Source organism: Drosophila navojoa, chromosome X (assembly GCF_054131105.1).
Source record: "Drosophila navojoa isolate 15081-1374.11 chromosome X, UAZ_NAV_1.0, whole genome shotgun sequence".
Classification (NCBI taxonomy): domain Eukaryota; kingdom Metazoa; phylum Arthropoda; class Insecta; order Diptera; family Drosophilidae; genus Drosophila; species Drosophila navojoa.
The window spans coordinates 5,065,220-5,081,609 of NC_142895.1; the positions used below are offsets into that span (position 1 = coordinate 5,065,220).

General features: G+C 39.3%; 1 protein-coding gene across 2 annotated transcripts; it reads left to right on the forward strand.

Annotated features, from left to right (window-relative positions):
* The first annotated feature begins 15 nt into the window (after nt 1-15).
* Nucleotides 16-16,167, forward strand: Rok (Rho associated coiled-coil containing protein kinase). Of its 2 annotated transcripts, none has more exons than XM_089263187.1 (11): nt 16-904; nt 1,005-1,057; nt 1,585-1,723; nt 7,852-7,997; nt 8,083-10,965; nt 11,039-11,313; nt 11,382-11,548; nt 11,612-11,796; nt 12,183-12,288; nt 12,366-12,590; nt 15,819-16,167. In XM_089263187.1, exons 3-11 carry the CDS (start codon nt 1,701-1,703, stop codon nt 15,934-15,936), a joined length of 4,128 nt encoding a protein of 1,375 aa, XP_089119313.1. In that variant the 5' UTR covers nt 16-904; nt 1,005-1,057; nt 1,585-1,700; the 3' UTR covers nt 15,937-16,167. The 2 variants fall into 2 exon arrangements, with proteins under 2 accessions (XP_089119313.1, XP_089119314.1); XM_089263188.1 differs by lacking the exon at nt 15,819-16,167 and adding an exon at nt 12,992-15,000 and having other exon boundaries at nt 17-904.
* Nucleotides 16,168-16,390: the final 223 nt, after the last annotated feature.

Consider the following 16,390-nt stretch of genomic DNA (forward strand, 5'->3'; position numbering starts at 1 on the left):
TGCCCATTTTGGTATATTTCGGGGCAAAATTTAGTGTGATCGTAAAATAGGTGAACAATTTGCTGTGACGCTGCCATTTGGATTTGGGCTCTGCTAAAAATCCACAAAACAAAAATCGTTTAACCAAGTCTTCTCGGCTGCGTCCAGCCAAAAGTAAACCAAAAAAAGAAGGAAAAAGAACTGTTGCAACTGTTGCATGCGCGCAGCGCAAACAACAATCAATGTGCCACACATTGCATGTTTACAAACACAACGAAATCGCTGCTGCTGCTGCTGTTGCTGTCGCTGCTGCTGCTGTTGCTTGTTTCGCCAAAAAACTTGCTGCCAAAAAAAGTTGAGAAAAGCGAAAAATAGATGAATTAAATAAACTATATAAATATAACGGAACGGCTCAATCGTGCAAGTACTTAAACATTAGTGCCAGTTGACGAGGCGAATTACAAACGCATTTACCTGGACATTGGCACACACATATATCTGCATATATATATATTAGTAAATATACATATATAAATATATTATATATAATAAATATTATATATTAATATACTATATATTATATTTAAATAAATTTATATGTATATAGATATATAAATATACATATATAAGTGTGCGCCTGCCTGGGCTGTCGTTCACGTCTCTGCCAGCCCGCCCGCCCGCATGTGGCGTTGGCTACCGACGGCTGTCGAAGCTGTCGCTTACGCATTTGCATCTACTACTCCTTCGCAGACCATTTGAATCCTCAAGTGGTTTACGAATAAAAACCCAACAACAGCAACAACAACAAGGAATACGCGCAACAACAAAAAACACGCTCGTGACCTCATCAGCAGTCCATCACTAACAAGAACAACAACAGCAACAGTTATTGCTTTTCCTGCGCCCAGCTGGGCTTCATCTTCAGGTGAGCGGCAAATAACATTTATTTAGCAATATTTTCCATGTATAACTAATTTTGATACATATATATATATTTGTTGCTTGTTTTCTTTTTGGTGTTGCAGCAGCAATCCTCGTGCAGTGGAGCAACGGCTTTTAAGGCGTACCTTAGCAGCAGGTAAGAAGCACCGCATTCGGCGTGATCGTAGATAATTATGCCCTCTACCTTTAGTTACTCAAAGTGGGGTATATTCGTTGTCATTGGCATACAGGAACCGTATATATTTACGTATACATGTGTGTATGTGTATTCACGCGTTGGTCAGAATACAGTGAACATTCACTATTAGCAACAGGTACAAGTCCGCGCTCAAACCATATGGTGTAAAAGCACTTAAAATAAGTTTCTAAATTCTATGATTGGTGACACTCAGCAAATTTGTATATTTTCCAAATGACTTGAATGAATCATGTATTAAATAGAAGCAGGTACAATTTAAAGTTTACCATTTAGGCATTTAGGTATTTAATACGCTGAGCTATACAAATTTTCGATTCATTCAATAACAAGACAACGAGCTAAAAGGTTTTCAGTAGTTCGATCTTAATTTGGGCTTTTCTACATTGGTGCACTTAGTTCTTGTCTGTTAAGTTGGTGGTATGCGCTATAATACAAATATATATATATCTATTAACTATTTGCAGTGCTGCTCTAACACATCCACAATAAAGCCAAAGCAGAAGGCGAGGCGAATTGCATGCGGCAGTTGAAAGCCAGACGCAGTGGAAGATTGGACAGGACGTTTACCAATTAGTTTAGAATGGATGTGGAAAGGCGGCGTCGGTGAGTAATACTATATACTAATAGTTACGCACACACACACACACACACACACACAGTAACACGCACACACATGGTTCCACACGTATTGCGACTAGTGTTCAATTAATTGTCTAAAACTGAATGAGTGCTCAGATTTGTTCACTTAAGATTTACAAATTTAGCTAAAAACAAAACAAGTAAATGTGCTGAAGAGCTGAAATGATCAACTTGTAAATACCCTATGCTCAGCCTTGAGCTTCCTATTTCTGTTGACATATACATTGGATTCATTCAAATTTTCAATTGATATCAAGATATAGAGTTCTATCATGAAAGTAATATAAGCAAGAGCTAAGTCTACAAATAGCGGCTCAAGGACAGAAAGAATATCAATAAAATTTGCCTCTGAAACATTCAATGAGTACTATATAGATATCGGACCAATTAAGATGTAAACGGTATGAAGAACGGCTTGATTAATTTTACGATGATTAGCTATATATAGCAAGTAAATAATTTATAGGTAAAAGTATTAATATGTCCTGTGTTACATGGGCTAACAACTGGTGTCGATAATTATCGGTGTTATAGAGCTGTGCTTAACTAGCTAAATGAGAGTTCATAGTAGGTAGCCTTGAGCATGGTTTAATCTAGCATATGCTGATTCACTAGATAGAAGCAAGCTGCAAGTACTTTTGAGCTGTGATTGTTATCGATGTTTATCGATCTTTGCTTAATCAGACTGCCGATGCCAGAGGGGTCTTTTAGTCTCGACTGGAATTGATAAATAGCTAAGTCAAGTAATGTTATTTTCCGCATGGCTCGTCGTACACATCTATAGCATGAATCGATATTTATCGATTTCCGTGTATTGTGAATAAATTGAAATCGCTTTCAATTTGCATTTTACAGTTGATCTTGACTATTTTTGCCAGCATGCCCGATTGTGTGTGTGTACAGGGTATACGAAAAACATCAGTGCTGAAAACACCTAGCATAATCAATGTTCAAAGCGGCAGCGGCAATCAAATTGACAAGCGAGTGAGCAAAACGATTTTGGCCATGCCCGTGCCTGGTGGCCGGGCGGGCGACTTTTCATAAATTTGCCATTTTCGCATTAAAATTTGTAAGCAAACCAAACCAAAAACAACAACTAAAAACAAATAATATATATAATGTATATATATATATATATAGGTAGAAGAAAAAAAAACAACAAGCTGCGACTGGGCCAACGAGCAGAGAGCGTTATTTCAGTTGCAGGCGGCGCATCGCAGTGCGTGAAACGCGTTTCGCAAAAGCTATAAGAGCAAAGATCTATATAAATACATATAACTATAGCATATAGATATATAGAGTATATACATACATATATATATATATATATATAAATCTTTCTATAGAGTCGGTGCTTTGCGGACAGAGATATGTGGTATTGGATGCCCGCTGCACTGCATCTGTTAGAGCCGGAACGGTACGTTGCGTATCCTAAAGAAAATCATAAAAAAATTTGAGAGAAATTCTTCAATTTTTATAAACCATATATGCACACCCACACACCCGCACACCCGACACACACACACACACTATAAAATGTATTTGAAATGCGGCAAAGGTGCTAAAAACATTTGGCCATAAGCAAAAGCAGCTACGCCAATTGCAATGCACTTGGCCATTAAAAACTAACAGCAACAGAAGCAGAAGCTACAACAACAACAACAACAACAACAAGAACAAAAACAATTTATAATAATAAACTTAAAAATAATAATAGCTTAAACGCATTCGCATTGGCATTGGCACGGAAATGAATTTGAATTTGAATTTCTTTTTTCTTCTCCTCTCACTCTCTCTCTCTCTCTCTCCTCTCTCTCTCTCTCTCTCTGTCTCTCTCTCTCTCTCCCCCTGTTTTGTTTTGCTTGTACTGAAGCGCAAAAGAATTATTACGCCAAATTGTTGGAATACCTGGACTAGCCTCTGTATATCTGTGTGCATCAGTGTGCATCTCTGTGTCTGTGTGTGCCTTTGGCTTTGTATTGGTGCGACGTTGACAGCTGCCTTAACCAAAGTGCAGCTGCATTAAGCGTGCGTGTGCTGTGTCTGTGTGCGAAAGCTTTCGACTCGAGAGCAAACAGTGAGATATATACGAAATTTCGAGCTAATCAAAAGACAAACGACAAAGGAATTACACATTATAGAGATCATATCATATATCATATATACATATATGTATATTTTTCGAGTCTTCAATTTGTTCTCAAGAAGTATCAATATATCAACTTGGTAACTATATTTGTATATGAAAGTTCTGGTTCTGAATAGTTGAAAATCTTAACATAATATACACACACATACATATATATATATATACATACATACATATATATATAGTCTTATATATCCCTTATTTGGAATTTATATACATAAACTCAATAATATTTTTGTGATATTTGATAACTATTTCAATTATATATTACTATTATAATGGCTGTATATCTAAAATATATGTATATAGTCTTGTGTAAGATATAGATAGATGTTAAATACATCTGTCCATATCGCAGCTAGAGCCCATAGACCTACACATATGTTTACATATATCATGGCTAAACTCCACTTAGAAAGTTACACAATTTGTTATACTTGAGCTCTTATCATTTAGACAATTATTTACACTCTATTCAATATAAATATTTAAAGAATACATATATATATATGTTATACATATATATATATATATATATATATATATATATATATATATATATATATATATATATATATATATATAATTGTACCGTTTCTGACTAAAATAATACATAATTACGTTTCACTTTGTGCGCGTATTAGACAGTCGTCTATGCTCGGCCAATGCAGCTTTTTTTGGGCTAAAAAGTCTAGCTTGAAACGAGCTAAAAAATTTAGGTGCGCGTGCATAAATTAAATTTACAATTATATTGTCTCTAGGTGACGATAATGTTGTCGCAGCATATTGTTGTTGTTGTTGTTGTTGTGATTTATTATGTATTTATTATTGTTGTTGCTGCTGCTGCTGCTGCTGCGGCTGCGGCTGCTCTGGCTGTTCATAATTATGTTGTTGTAGCCATTGCCAAAAAAAAAGCAAACAAAAAAATCTCAAAATACATTTTTGAAAATCCCACTTTTCCATGTTGGCTGTTGCTATTTGTTGTTGTTGTTGCTGCTGCTGCTGCCGCTGCTGCTGTTGTTGTTGTTGTTGTCATTTGTATTTGGCTTTTCTGTCAAGCCGTATCGGGCGATGATGAAATCACAACAATTCAAACACCTTTTAGTATCAATTTTGCGCCGTCTGTCATCGGCTCTACAAAACACTTCAAAAGACAATCTCGGTGTCTCGGTGTCTCTGTGTCTCTGTGTCTCTGTGTCTCTCTCTCTCTCTCTCTCTCTCTCTCTCTCTCTCTCTCTCTCTCTCTCTCTCTCTTTGCCTGTTTGCTTTATATCTCTTAGGCTTAGTAGTTCTTATATATATAATAGTTGCATCGTTTCGTTTGCAAACTTCTTTATCTCTGTTTCTACTTATGTGTCTCTCTCGTTCTTCCTCTACAATTACCGTTAGCACATACACACACTCTCTCTCTCTTTCAGTTTTAGTTTAAGTATGACTTTAGCTCGCTTTGTACTATGTCTATTTCGCTCTCTATCTGTCTTCCTTTTCTATTTCTCGATCCCTATATGTTTCCATCTCCGCTTTCCTTTCGATAACTCTCTCACTCTCTTTGTCTCCCTTAAATTCAGTCCCTCTCTCTCTCTCTTTCTCTCTCTCTCTCTCTCTCTCTCTCTCTCTCTCTGCCTCTCTCCTTCCCTATTCTCTTCTCTCTCTACCCTTAACTCTACCTTGATCATCGGTCCTCTATCTAGCATTTCCTTGTTAAGAATTGCTTACGTTACGTAACAAACCTTACGCTACGTAGCTGCCAAATATCTTCCTTATACGAGCTTTTATCTAAATTCTGCCCATTTGCTTCCTTGCATTGATTAATGAATGAATGAATTATAATATCACAAATATATATAAATATATACATATATGTATGTATTTGATGTATATACATATGTATATATATTTACACTCTGCGCGATAAGAATTTAATTTGTTAATGAAACTTTTTTTGCTTGTGGTTTTTTTTTTTTTTTTTTTTTTTTGATTACTCGCAAGAGCTGAGCCGCTTAAAAGTTGTTCAATTAGTCAGTTAATCTAGCAATTAGTCATTCAATTAATCAATCACTAAATTTTGACCAGAAACTTGTAGACTTCTTAAGTTTGCAAATTGCTCAGCTTTAGGATTTGCGTCTGCTTCTTCTTCTTCTCATTCTTCTAGCGATTGCATTTGCCCCCTTTTGTAGAGTCGGTGGGCGTGGCACTCTGCATGACTGAGCTATCGTTCATTCAAAGAAAAAACATTGCATACGGAAGAGTGTATATTTTATGGCATGTTCAACGACTATGAAATACCCTAGATAGAATAGATTGAAAACTCAAAGTCTTAAGAATCATATATATACTATATGTATTTAAACAAATTCCATATTAAATAGCTGTACATCTCAAGCTATAAAGGTCAAGTCGTTAGACCTAGCCTATATACCCGATTGAGAGAGATACGCATTCTTTCTATTCTTTGTATTTGTCTGTTTCGCATGCAGCGAACAAGAAAACACGATGCATAACCATATCAAAAAAATATATATACATATATGTTTATATATTCCAACAATTTATCAAAGTCAACATATGGATCGTTTGCCTCTGCGATAAAGTCAAGGTTCGCAGTGCAAGAAAACAAGGGGGAAACGAGAAAAGAAAACAAATACTTTGCTCTAAAAGCTGAAGAGTCTATGCCCTGAATCAGTTAGATACAGTAAGTCATGCCTATCAGAAGCCCACTGGGTATACGATTATTTTAAGGACTCTAAGCTTAGGCAAATACTTTTATATATATCTAGTACTAGGTCGTAGAATAGGTATTCGATATTCGTAGTATATGGTTGAAGCGCTCTTGATGTATATATAGAGAGGGCTAGTATTACTTGTTTCATATATGTAGTTAAGCACGTCTAAAGTAACAAGTTGTATATGGAATATGGAGAAGAGAGCGCTCAGTTCTGAACTATAAATTAAATTTATGAACTAGTTCAATGGTCCTAATTCTATGACTAGTTCCTCATATACTCTACTACAATTAATTCAAAAGTTTCTGAATACGACGTGCAGTAGTTCATTTGAACGAACCAGTGTGAACGAACTAGTTCCAAACTTCAATTAACAGTCTGTACCTCTTAAAAAGCAAAATACAAATTTATCAGACTAGCCAATGGTTCATCGTCGGTCGTAGCGCCTATTTGTCTGTTGTTTTTGAGTCACAAATTCTCTCCGATCCCCCCGGGACGGTTCGCTTATATCAATAAAGCATGTGAGTAATCGAACGCGCTTTTTTTTCCGCATCATGTAAATAATGAAGCTGATTACGAAAACTTCCAGTTTTATTATTGTTGTTGTCGGAAGCAGGCTATCATGTCTTTGCAATGACCTAATAACATTATCGAACACTGAAAACCTTTTGGGGGAAGCAAAATGCCCGTTTTTGTTGGGGTAGCAAAATTGTGAGGAGCATATAGAAACTGAATAGCAAATAGATAGACATAAAGTATTTCAGCATTGCTATCGATAAGCATGGTACTGCGATATCATAATGTAGATAGGGATATAATGATCGGTTTTCGAATACTACAATTTTGTTGGGCAGTGTCGCTCAGCTGAACATAAATTGCGAGACAGATACAGACAATTTGAAGAACTCAATGGAACTATATAGGTAGCATTATTTTGATCGCAAATCGCAATCGATAGACATTATTTAAGTGGAAATTAAATACGTAGAAAGCCTCAATCAATATATCTTCTCTAGAAAACTTGAACAAGCTGTTTTTCGATGAATAATCGTATTAAAACTGTATTAATATAAAGTATAGTTATCGTAATCGTTATCGGATATCGGTCGAGAATAATTCAGCTTGATTGATAAGCAATAGATGTTATCGCCTATCGATAAATGTATCAAATTCGATTTGCATTACTCTAATGATGATCTCTTGTTCTTCCTCCCTTGCAGAGCGAAGGCGCTGGAGCGCGAGATGCGCGATCCGACCAGCAGCTGTAACGTGGACTGCCTGCTGGACACGGTTTCGGCGCTGGTCAGCGATTGTGCACACGAATCGCTGAAGCGTTTCAAGAACATCGATCAATATGCGTGTAAATGTGAGTATTATAGACAGAGATATATTGTTTTTGATATGATATATAATGCAAATGTATTTCACTTTCCATTCTTTCATAATACTAGATAAGCCCCTGGCTGAGCAGATCAATCAGCTGCGCATGAATGTGGATGATTTTGATTTCATCAAACTGATCGGAGCTGGTGCCTTTGGCGAGGTGCAGCTGGTCAGGCACAAGTCATCCAGTCAGGTGTACGCCATGAAACGGCTATCAAAATTTGAGATGATGAAACGTCCGGATTCCGCCTTCTTTTGGGAGGAGCGTCACATAATGGCGCATGCGAACTCCGAATGGATTGTACAATTGCATTTCGCATTCCAGGATAGCAAATACCTGTATATGGTGATGGACTTTATGCCGGGCGGTGATATTGTCACGCTAATGGGCGACTATGATATACCTGAGAAATGGGCCATATTTTATACGATGGAAGTGGTCCTCGCCTTGGACACCATACACAATATGGGGTTTGTGCATCGCGACGTTAAGCCCGACAATATGCTATTGGATAGCTATGGCCATTTGAAGCTAGCCGATTTTGGCACCTGCATGCGCATGGGCCCCAACGGTCAGGTGGTGTCCAGCAATGCGGTGGGCACACCCGACTACATCAGTCCCGAAGTGCTGCAGAGTCAGGGCGTGGACAACGAGTATGGCAGAGAGTGCGATTGGTGGTCGGTGGGCATATTCCTATATGAGATGCTATTCGGGGAGACGCCCTTCTATGCGGACTCTCTCGTTGGCACCTATGGCAAAATCATGGATCACAAGAACTCGCTCAGCTTTCCCGCCGAGGTGGAGATCAGTGAGAATGCAAAGTCATTGATACGCGCCTTCCTCACGGATCGGACACAGCGCTTGGGTCGCTATGGCATCGAGGACATCAAGGCGCATCCGTTCTTTCGCAACGACACGTGGTCGTTCGATAATATACGACAGAGTGTGCCGCCTGTGGTGCCGGAGCTGACGTCCGACGATGATACGCGCAATTTCGAGGATATTGAACGGGATGAGAAGCCCGAGGAGATGTTTCCGGTGCCCAAGAGTTTCGATGGCAATCATCTGCCCTTCATTGGCTTCACCTATACGGGCGACTATCAGCTGCTCTCGAGCGACACTGTCGATGCGGAATCAAAGGAATCACAGTCGGTGAACAGCAGCACCAATGCAAACAACAATCATGGACACAATCATCGCCATCGGCCGTCAAATTCGAATGAGCTGAAGCGGCTGGAGGCGCTGCTCGAACGGGAACGGGCTCGTTGCGAGGCACTGGAGCAGCAGGACACGAGATTGAGGCAACAACTGGATGTGATCACCAAGCGAGAGGCCGACTTGCAGCGCATTGCGAGCGAATATGAAATGGATTTGACGCTGAGGCAGCACAACTACAAGGTGGCCATGCAGAAGGTCGAGGTGGAGATCGAGCTGCGCAAGAAGGCGGAGGCGTTGATTGTGGAGACACAGCGGAAGCTGGAGAACGAGCAAAAGACACGCATGCGTGATCTGAATATCAATGAGAAGGTCCTCACGCTCGAGAAGCAGCTGCACGACATGGAGCTGAGCTTTAAGAACGAAACGGAGCAAACACAGAAGCTGAAGAAACAGAATGCCGAGCTGGGCTTCACGCTGAAAACGCACGAGGAGAAGGTGCGCGACCTGGCGGAGCTGAATAAGACGCTGCAGAAGGAGAAGGAGGAGCTCGATCAGGAGAATGCCGACTTGCAGGCGCAGGTGGCGCAAGAGAAAACGCTGCGCTCCCAGCTGAAGGTTGTGCACAAGGAGGCGGAGAACAAGATGCAGACGCTGGCAAATGATTTGGAGCGCTCGCTGCAGCGGGAGCAGAAGGCGCAGGAGGACAATCGTGCGCTGCTGGAGAAGATTAGCGAACTGGAGCGAACGCATGCGAGTCTCGATTTCGAGCTCAAGGCCGCTCAGGGTCGCTATCAGCAGGAGGTGCGCGCGCACCAGGAGACGGAGAAGTCGCGTCTCGTTTCGCGCGAGGAGGCCAATCTGCAGGAGGTGAAGGCCTTACAGTCCAAGCTCAATGAGGAGAAATCCGCACGCATCAAGGCCGATCAGAACTCGCAGGAGAAGGAGCGACAGCTGAGCATGCTCTCCGTTGACTATCGCCAAATCCAGCTGCGTCTGCAGAAGCTGGAGGGCGAGTGCCGGCAGGAGTCGGAAAAGGTGGCCGCACTCCAATCCCAGCTGGACCAGGAGCATATCAAACGCAACTCGCTGCTCTCCGAAAGAAGTCTGCACACTTCGGAGGTGGCGCATTTGCGTTCCCGGGAGGCTCAGCTGCAGAAGGAGCTGGCGGCGCAACGCGAGGCTAAGCGACGCTTGGAGGAGGATCTAACGCAGCTGAAGGCCACACATCACGAGGCATTGGCCAACAATCGGGAGCTGCAAGCCCAGCTGGAGGCTGAGCAATGCTTCTCGCGGCTGTACAAGACGCAGGCGAACGAGAATCGGGAAGAGAGCGCCGAGCGTTTGTCCAAAATCGAGGATCTCGAGGAGGAGCGCGTCTCGCTGAAGCACCAAGTGCAAGTGGCAGTCGCACGCGCTGATTCGGAGGCACTTGCTCGCTCCATTGCCGAGGAGACGGTGGCCGATCTCGAGAAGGAGAAAACCATCAAGGAGCTCGAACTGAAGGACTTCATAATGAAGCATCGCAACGAGATCAATGCCAAGGAGGCGACCATAGCCGCGCTCAAAGAAACCGAAGCCGATCTGCACAAGAAACTCAAATCGAAGAGCAGCGAATTGGACGAAATGCTTGCGCAGCACAAGAAACAGCTCGAGGAGCTGCAGCAACAGCGCATCGCCAAGGACGAAGAGATCGCCAAACTGGGCGAGAAGTGCAAGAACGAAGTGCTACTCAAACAGGTGGCCGTGGCCAAGCTGACCGAGGTCATGAATCGTCGCGACTCCGACTGGCCAAGTAAGTCTCTTATCTTCATTCCCAATGTGCTCCACATGCATGTAGTTTAATCCTGTATTTTCGTCTTTTTTAGAACAAAAGGTCAAGGCTCGCTCCACCGCCGAGCTGCGCAAAAAGGAAAAGGAGATGCGTCGCTTGCAGCAGGAGCTGTCGCAGGAGCGCGAGAAATACAACCAGATGCTGCTTAAGTATCAGGATCTCCAACAGCAGGCCGTCGAGGATCAGCAGGTGAAGCAGAAGATGAGCATGGAGATCGATTGCAAGGCCACCGAAATTGAGCATCTACAGAGTAAGCTCAACGAGACGGCCTCGCTCTCGTCGGCCGACAACGATCCCGAGGATACCCAGGTATGTCTCTCAATTACTCTTGTCCGTTTTCTGCTCGCACTCAACGACTTCTCATCTCTGTTATATAGGACTCTGTCTTCGAGGGCGTTTTGTCTGTGCCAAATAAACAGAATCGCCGCCGCGGCCAGAACTGGAAGCGACAATATGTGATCGTCTCGTCCCGCAAAATCATCTTCTACAATACAGAAAATGACAAGAATAAAACGACAGATCCCGTGCTCATACTCGATCTAAGGTAAGTCTTTATTCCTCAACAGTTTCGGTGCAGATCTAACCGTATCAAAACTTCGCCTTGCAGCAAAGTCTATCATGTGCGCAGCGTTACCCAAGGCGACGTCATACGCGCCGATGCCAAAGAGATTCCGCGCATCTTTCAGCTGCTGTACGCCGGCGAGGGCGCCTCCCATCGTCCCGATGAGCAGCTGGATGTGACTCTGCATGCCAGCAGCAATGAGGAGCGGCCAGGCACCATTTTGCATAAGGGTAACTGAGCTATAAATTATTGAGTATTAGTTATTTAAAGTGGGATACGGCGTAAGCTATGATTGACTGAGCGATTGATTGCGTGATTGATTTAGATTGTAGATTAAAGAAGAAACGAATTTTTGACTACATCTACTAGTCTGAGCTATAAAGATTACTGCTGGAAGATTGATGATGATTGATGCTGATTGATGATAGGGATTGTTTCTAATTGACTGTTAATGGACTTTAATATTGACTGTTTAGAAGCACATGATCTTTGCGGATTGACCAACTGACTGATTGAATTCATAATAAGAAACAATTTAAGCATTAACTAAATTCAACTCTAACTCTTTGCCTTTCATCTCCCATCTCACTCACACTCTATTGCCATCCCTGTCTAGGTCATGAGTTTGTTCACATTACGTACCACACGCCTTCGTTCTGTGACGTCTGCGCCAAGCCGCTTTGGTCCGTGTTTAAGCCGCCGGCGGCCTACGAATGCAAGAGGTAAACCTAATAATATATATCTTTCGTAAAGTCGTGATATACCCATCTTCACATTCTCCATTTTATCTGCAATCTAGATGCCGCAATAAGATACACAAGGAACATGTGGACAAACAAGATCCACTGGCGCCGTGCAAACTGCATTTGGATCCGCGCAGCGCACGCGACATGCTGCTCTTGGCCAACACGCCCGAGGAGCAATCTCTGTGGGTGGCACGCCTGCTCAAGCGTATACAGAAGAGTGGCTACAAGGCCAATTCATCCAATAACAACACCACAGACGGCAGCAAAATATCGCCCAGGTAAAACAGAGTCGACGAATAAATCAGAAAACGAGAAATTTTGAAAGAAACCGGCTCAAAATCCCCGAAATCCCATTGACGTTGCCAAAACGATTATAGGCAGAACCGTAACCCACTCGCTGCTAATATTGATATATATGGCTTTTTGTGTATCTAATCCTAAGCTAATTGATTTCGTATTTCTCTTTTCTCGCTTGTTTCACACACTACTCGCTCGTATCGCTCGCTACTCTTGTTCGATCCGTACCACTCGAACCATTCGCTACGCGCGCCTCTTTCTCCTCCAACTATTCGTTGCGCCCTGCTGCATACCACTACACCATCATTATCATCATCAACTATCCATCAACTACTATCACCACTCGCTACCCGCTACCCGCTACTCGCCACCGTCGCTGCAGCCAATCGACACGTTCCGCCTACAAGCCGTATGCGCCGAATGTGCAACGTTCTGCCACGCTGCCGGCCAACTCTTCGTTGAAGCAATGAAGCTCGTCTGGCATATACAAAATCAGCTACAGATGCATACACTATACATGTATATTTATATATATATATATATATACATATATATAAACTCATTTATATATACCACTAACTGGAGCATGTGTGATGGGGTGGCGCGAGGAAGATGATGCTGCTAATTCATTTCAAATGTTGGAGAGATAAACAAAAAAACAAAAAAAAAAAAAAAAAAAAAAAAAAAACAAGCAATCAACAAAAGGTTGTCTTCTAACTGATTGTATCTAATGTTCATACCAACTACTTATAACTAAAATATCTACTTAATTTAACGCTACATAAATGCATACTACTACTACATAGATCCCTCGGTATGTATATATATTCGCATATATATAAAATATTTTTTGATTCATTTACACTAAAAACAAGAAAACTCTTTAAATGTCAAGTTAAGTAAAAAAAAAGAGAAAAAAAAAAAAAAAAACAATAACAACAACAACAACTCTAAGTATATGCTCTATAAACAATTGTTTTTGCTATGGCAACGTCAACTTCCACAACCTGAAACGTTAACTGAGTTCTCTATTATATAATCCAATAGGTTCGTAATATTAGCCGTACTTATATACATATATATCATATCTACCATATACTATATAGACTCTATACACATATACATATGCATACATATATACAACTATTTTTTTTTTTGTATTTCCCAACATTTCTGTTAGTATTTAAGGCTAAGGCAAAGTAACGAGTGATTTGTAACTAGAACGATAACGATTGCGATACATATATATATATATGTGTATATATCTCTATGTATATATATATCGATAACGATAACGATAACAAAGCGCTGTAATTATGTTAAACTATAAGCAACGAGAGTCGAATGAAAAGTTCTATATACCATATACATATTAATATATATGCTATATATACTCTATATTTTTATCGATATATATTTACATATAGATCTGTGTGCCTTGCATATTTGTTGTAGCGAATTTCATTGGCCAAATGTTTTTTTTTTTGTTTGTTTTTAATTTATTTTTATTTTTTGAAAAAAAAAAGAAAAAGAAAAACAGTTATAGTTGAACAGGCATACACCATATACATATATCACTATATATATTTTTTATATATATCTGTACATCTATATATATCAAATACTTAAGTCGCTTGGCAGCTAAAGTTAGTGACAAATCGTACACTTGAATTCCATATAAAAATAACACTTCCAAAACTATAAAAAAAAAATGAAAGAAAATGTAAGCGAAAGAGATAAACGATAAAGAAACCATAACGCAGTTACTTAAGAGCGCAAGAGAGGGAGCTAGTTAGCGAGTTATGAACAGTAAACGAACATATTAAACAAAAAAAAAAAAAGAAAAAAAAAAAAAACGAAAACATGGCACAAGAATTTTTTTTTTTGTGTTTATGTGTAAAGGCTACATCTAAGTATTAAATATCAAATATGTTTTAGTTGTTAAGTTATAAACAAATTATTTATTTTGTCTCTCTCTGTGTTTGTGTGAGTGTGTTGGCGCCACCTAGCGTACAGCAGGCGTTAACTAAACAAATCTTTGTCCAAAACGAAAAATTCTGTATTATTTCTGTTTCTAATTATGTGTGAATGTATGTGTGTGTGTGTGTGTGTGTGAGTGTGTGTGAGTGTCTATGTATTAAGTGTATAAAATGTGAGCGCTGTTTAACAAATGTAAGTGATGACATATTGGGGGGGGATAAAGGAATTTTTCTACAAAGAAGCAAATTATTGCATTTATCACGAAATTTGATTAATTTTTGAAGTCTTGGACATATTTTTCTCATATTAAACAAACATATTTTATATACATATATATATATATTAGATACTTATCGAAGTGTGCCTAAAAACTCTAAATATTAAATTTGGCAAAAAAAAAAAAAAGAAAAACGGAAACGGAAACGAAACAAAACGAAAGCAAATGAAACGAAAAGGGCAATCAAAATGCTGCAATGCAAAAAATAATCGATCGCATCATCGATAAATGTTATCGCTGCTAATACAAGAAACATTCTACATACAATTTTGACTTCTTTTAGTCTTTAGTGGAAACTAAAAAAAAAAAAACAAAAACAAAAACAAAACAAAGAACTTTGATCGAAAGCGCTGCTTTGCTTTATTTTTTATTTCTATTTTTATTATAATTTTATTATTATTACTATTATTAGTCGTATTACGTTTATGTTTAATGCTATTGCTAGTATAAATAAAAAACAAAGCGTATGTAATTAAATGTCTCTGAAAGTCGAATAGATTTGCCCAAGCGCAACTCTACAAGCAAATAAAGTAATGTGTAAAAAATGTAAAACAAAACCCATTTTTTATTTTATTTTGATATCTTCAATTTGTATTATTTAGCTATAATTCCTTTCTGTTAAATGTTCCCCTGTTCCTCTATCCACCTATCGATCTACATATATATTTCGCCTATAGATCCATTGAATTATCTATGTTAACCTGTCCCTCGGCTAGTTCATTCTATTCTGTCTGTCCCTAAGAATGCAAAGCATGTCCTATATATCCTATAGATATCTTGAGTATATATAAATATATGTGTATACATATCTAACCTATTAAGATTCTGTCCGACCTAAATGCTACAGCTCTATCCTAAATATAGCTACAACTATGTTTCCCTAGTTGTAAGAATTAGTTTGTTTTCTTTTTGTTCTTTATCTATGGAGTTTTGTTTAATTTCGATCTAATAGCAGCTCGGTTCTGGATCTGAGCAACAACTTGAGACTGTCCCAACGGCTTTTCAACAGCTTTCGGAAACGTTTTCGTATTGTCAATGCCATGGAATGGCATTTCAATGAAAATAAATGAAATTATCTTAAGATAATTAGAACATGTATCTATACCATATGTATCCAAAACAAATTGTATACTTAACTCTAGCCGTAGCTCTTATCAAGTCTGATTTAATGCAAATGGAAGCAATCACTACGAATAAATGTTGACTAAATATCTCAAGAAATGTAAAAATGTGGTCTTTATTCTATTTATAAGGCTCATAGGGTAAGTAAATAGTTGATAATCATATGTATTTTCAGAAAATCCCCCAATCTTTTGTCTTTTCAGCTTGAGTCTTGAGTCGGGCTGCCTATTAAATGTCTTTAAATATATGTATTCATGAGCTACTACTGATCTCTCTATTTGGGTTCTCATAAAGTAATTGTCTTCCATAATACTCTTGCTTTCTTTTTACCTTCTAGACTCATTATGCTTCGTTCCTCGTTTTAAATTACGTATTTCTCGTCCTTTTTCAATTTCTCGTTTC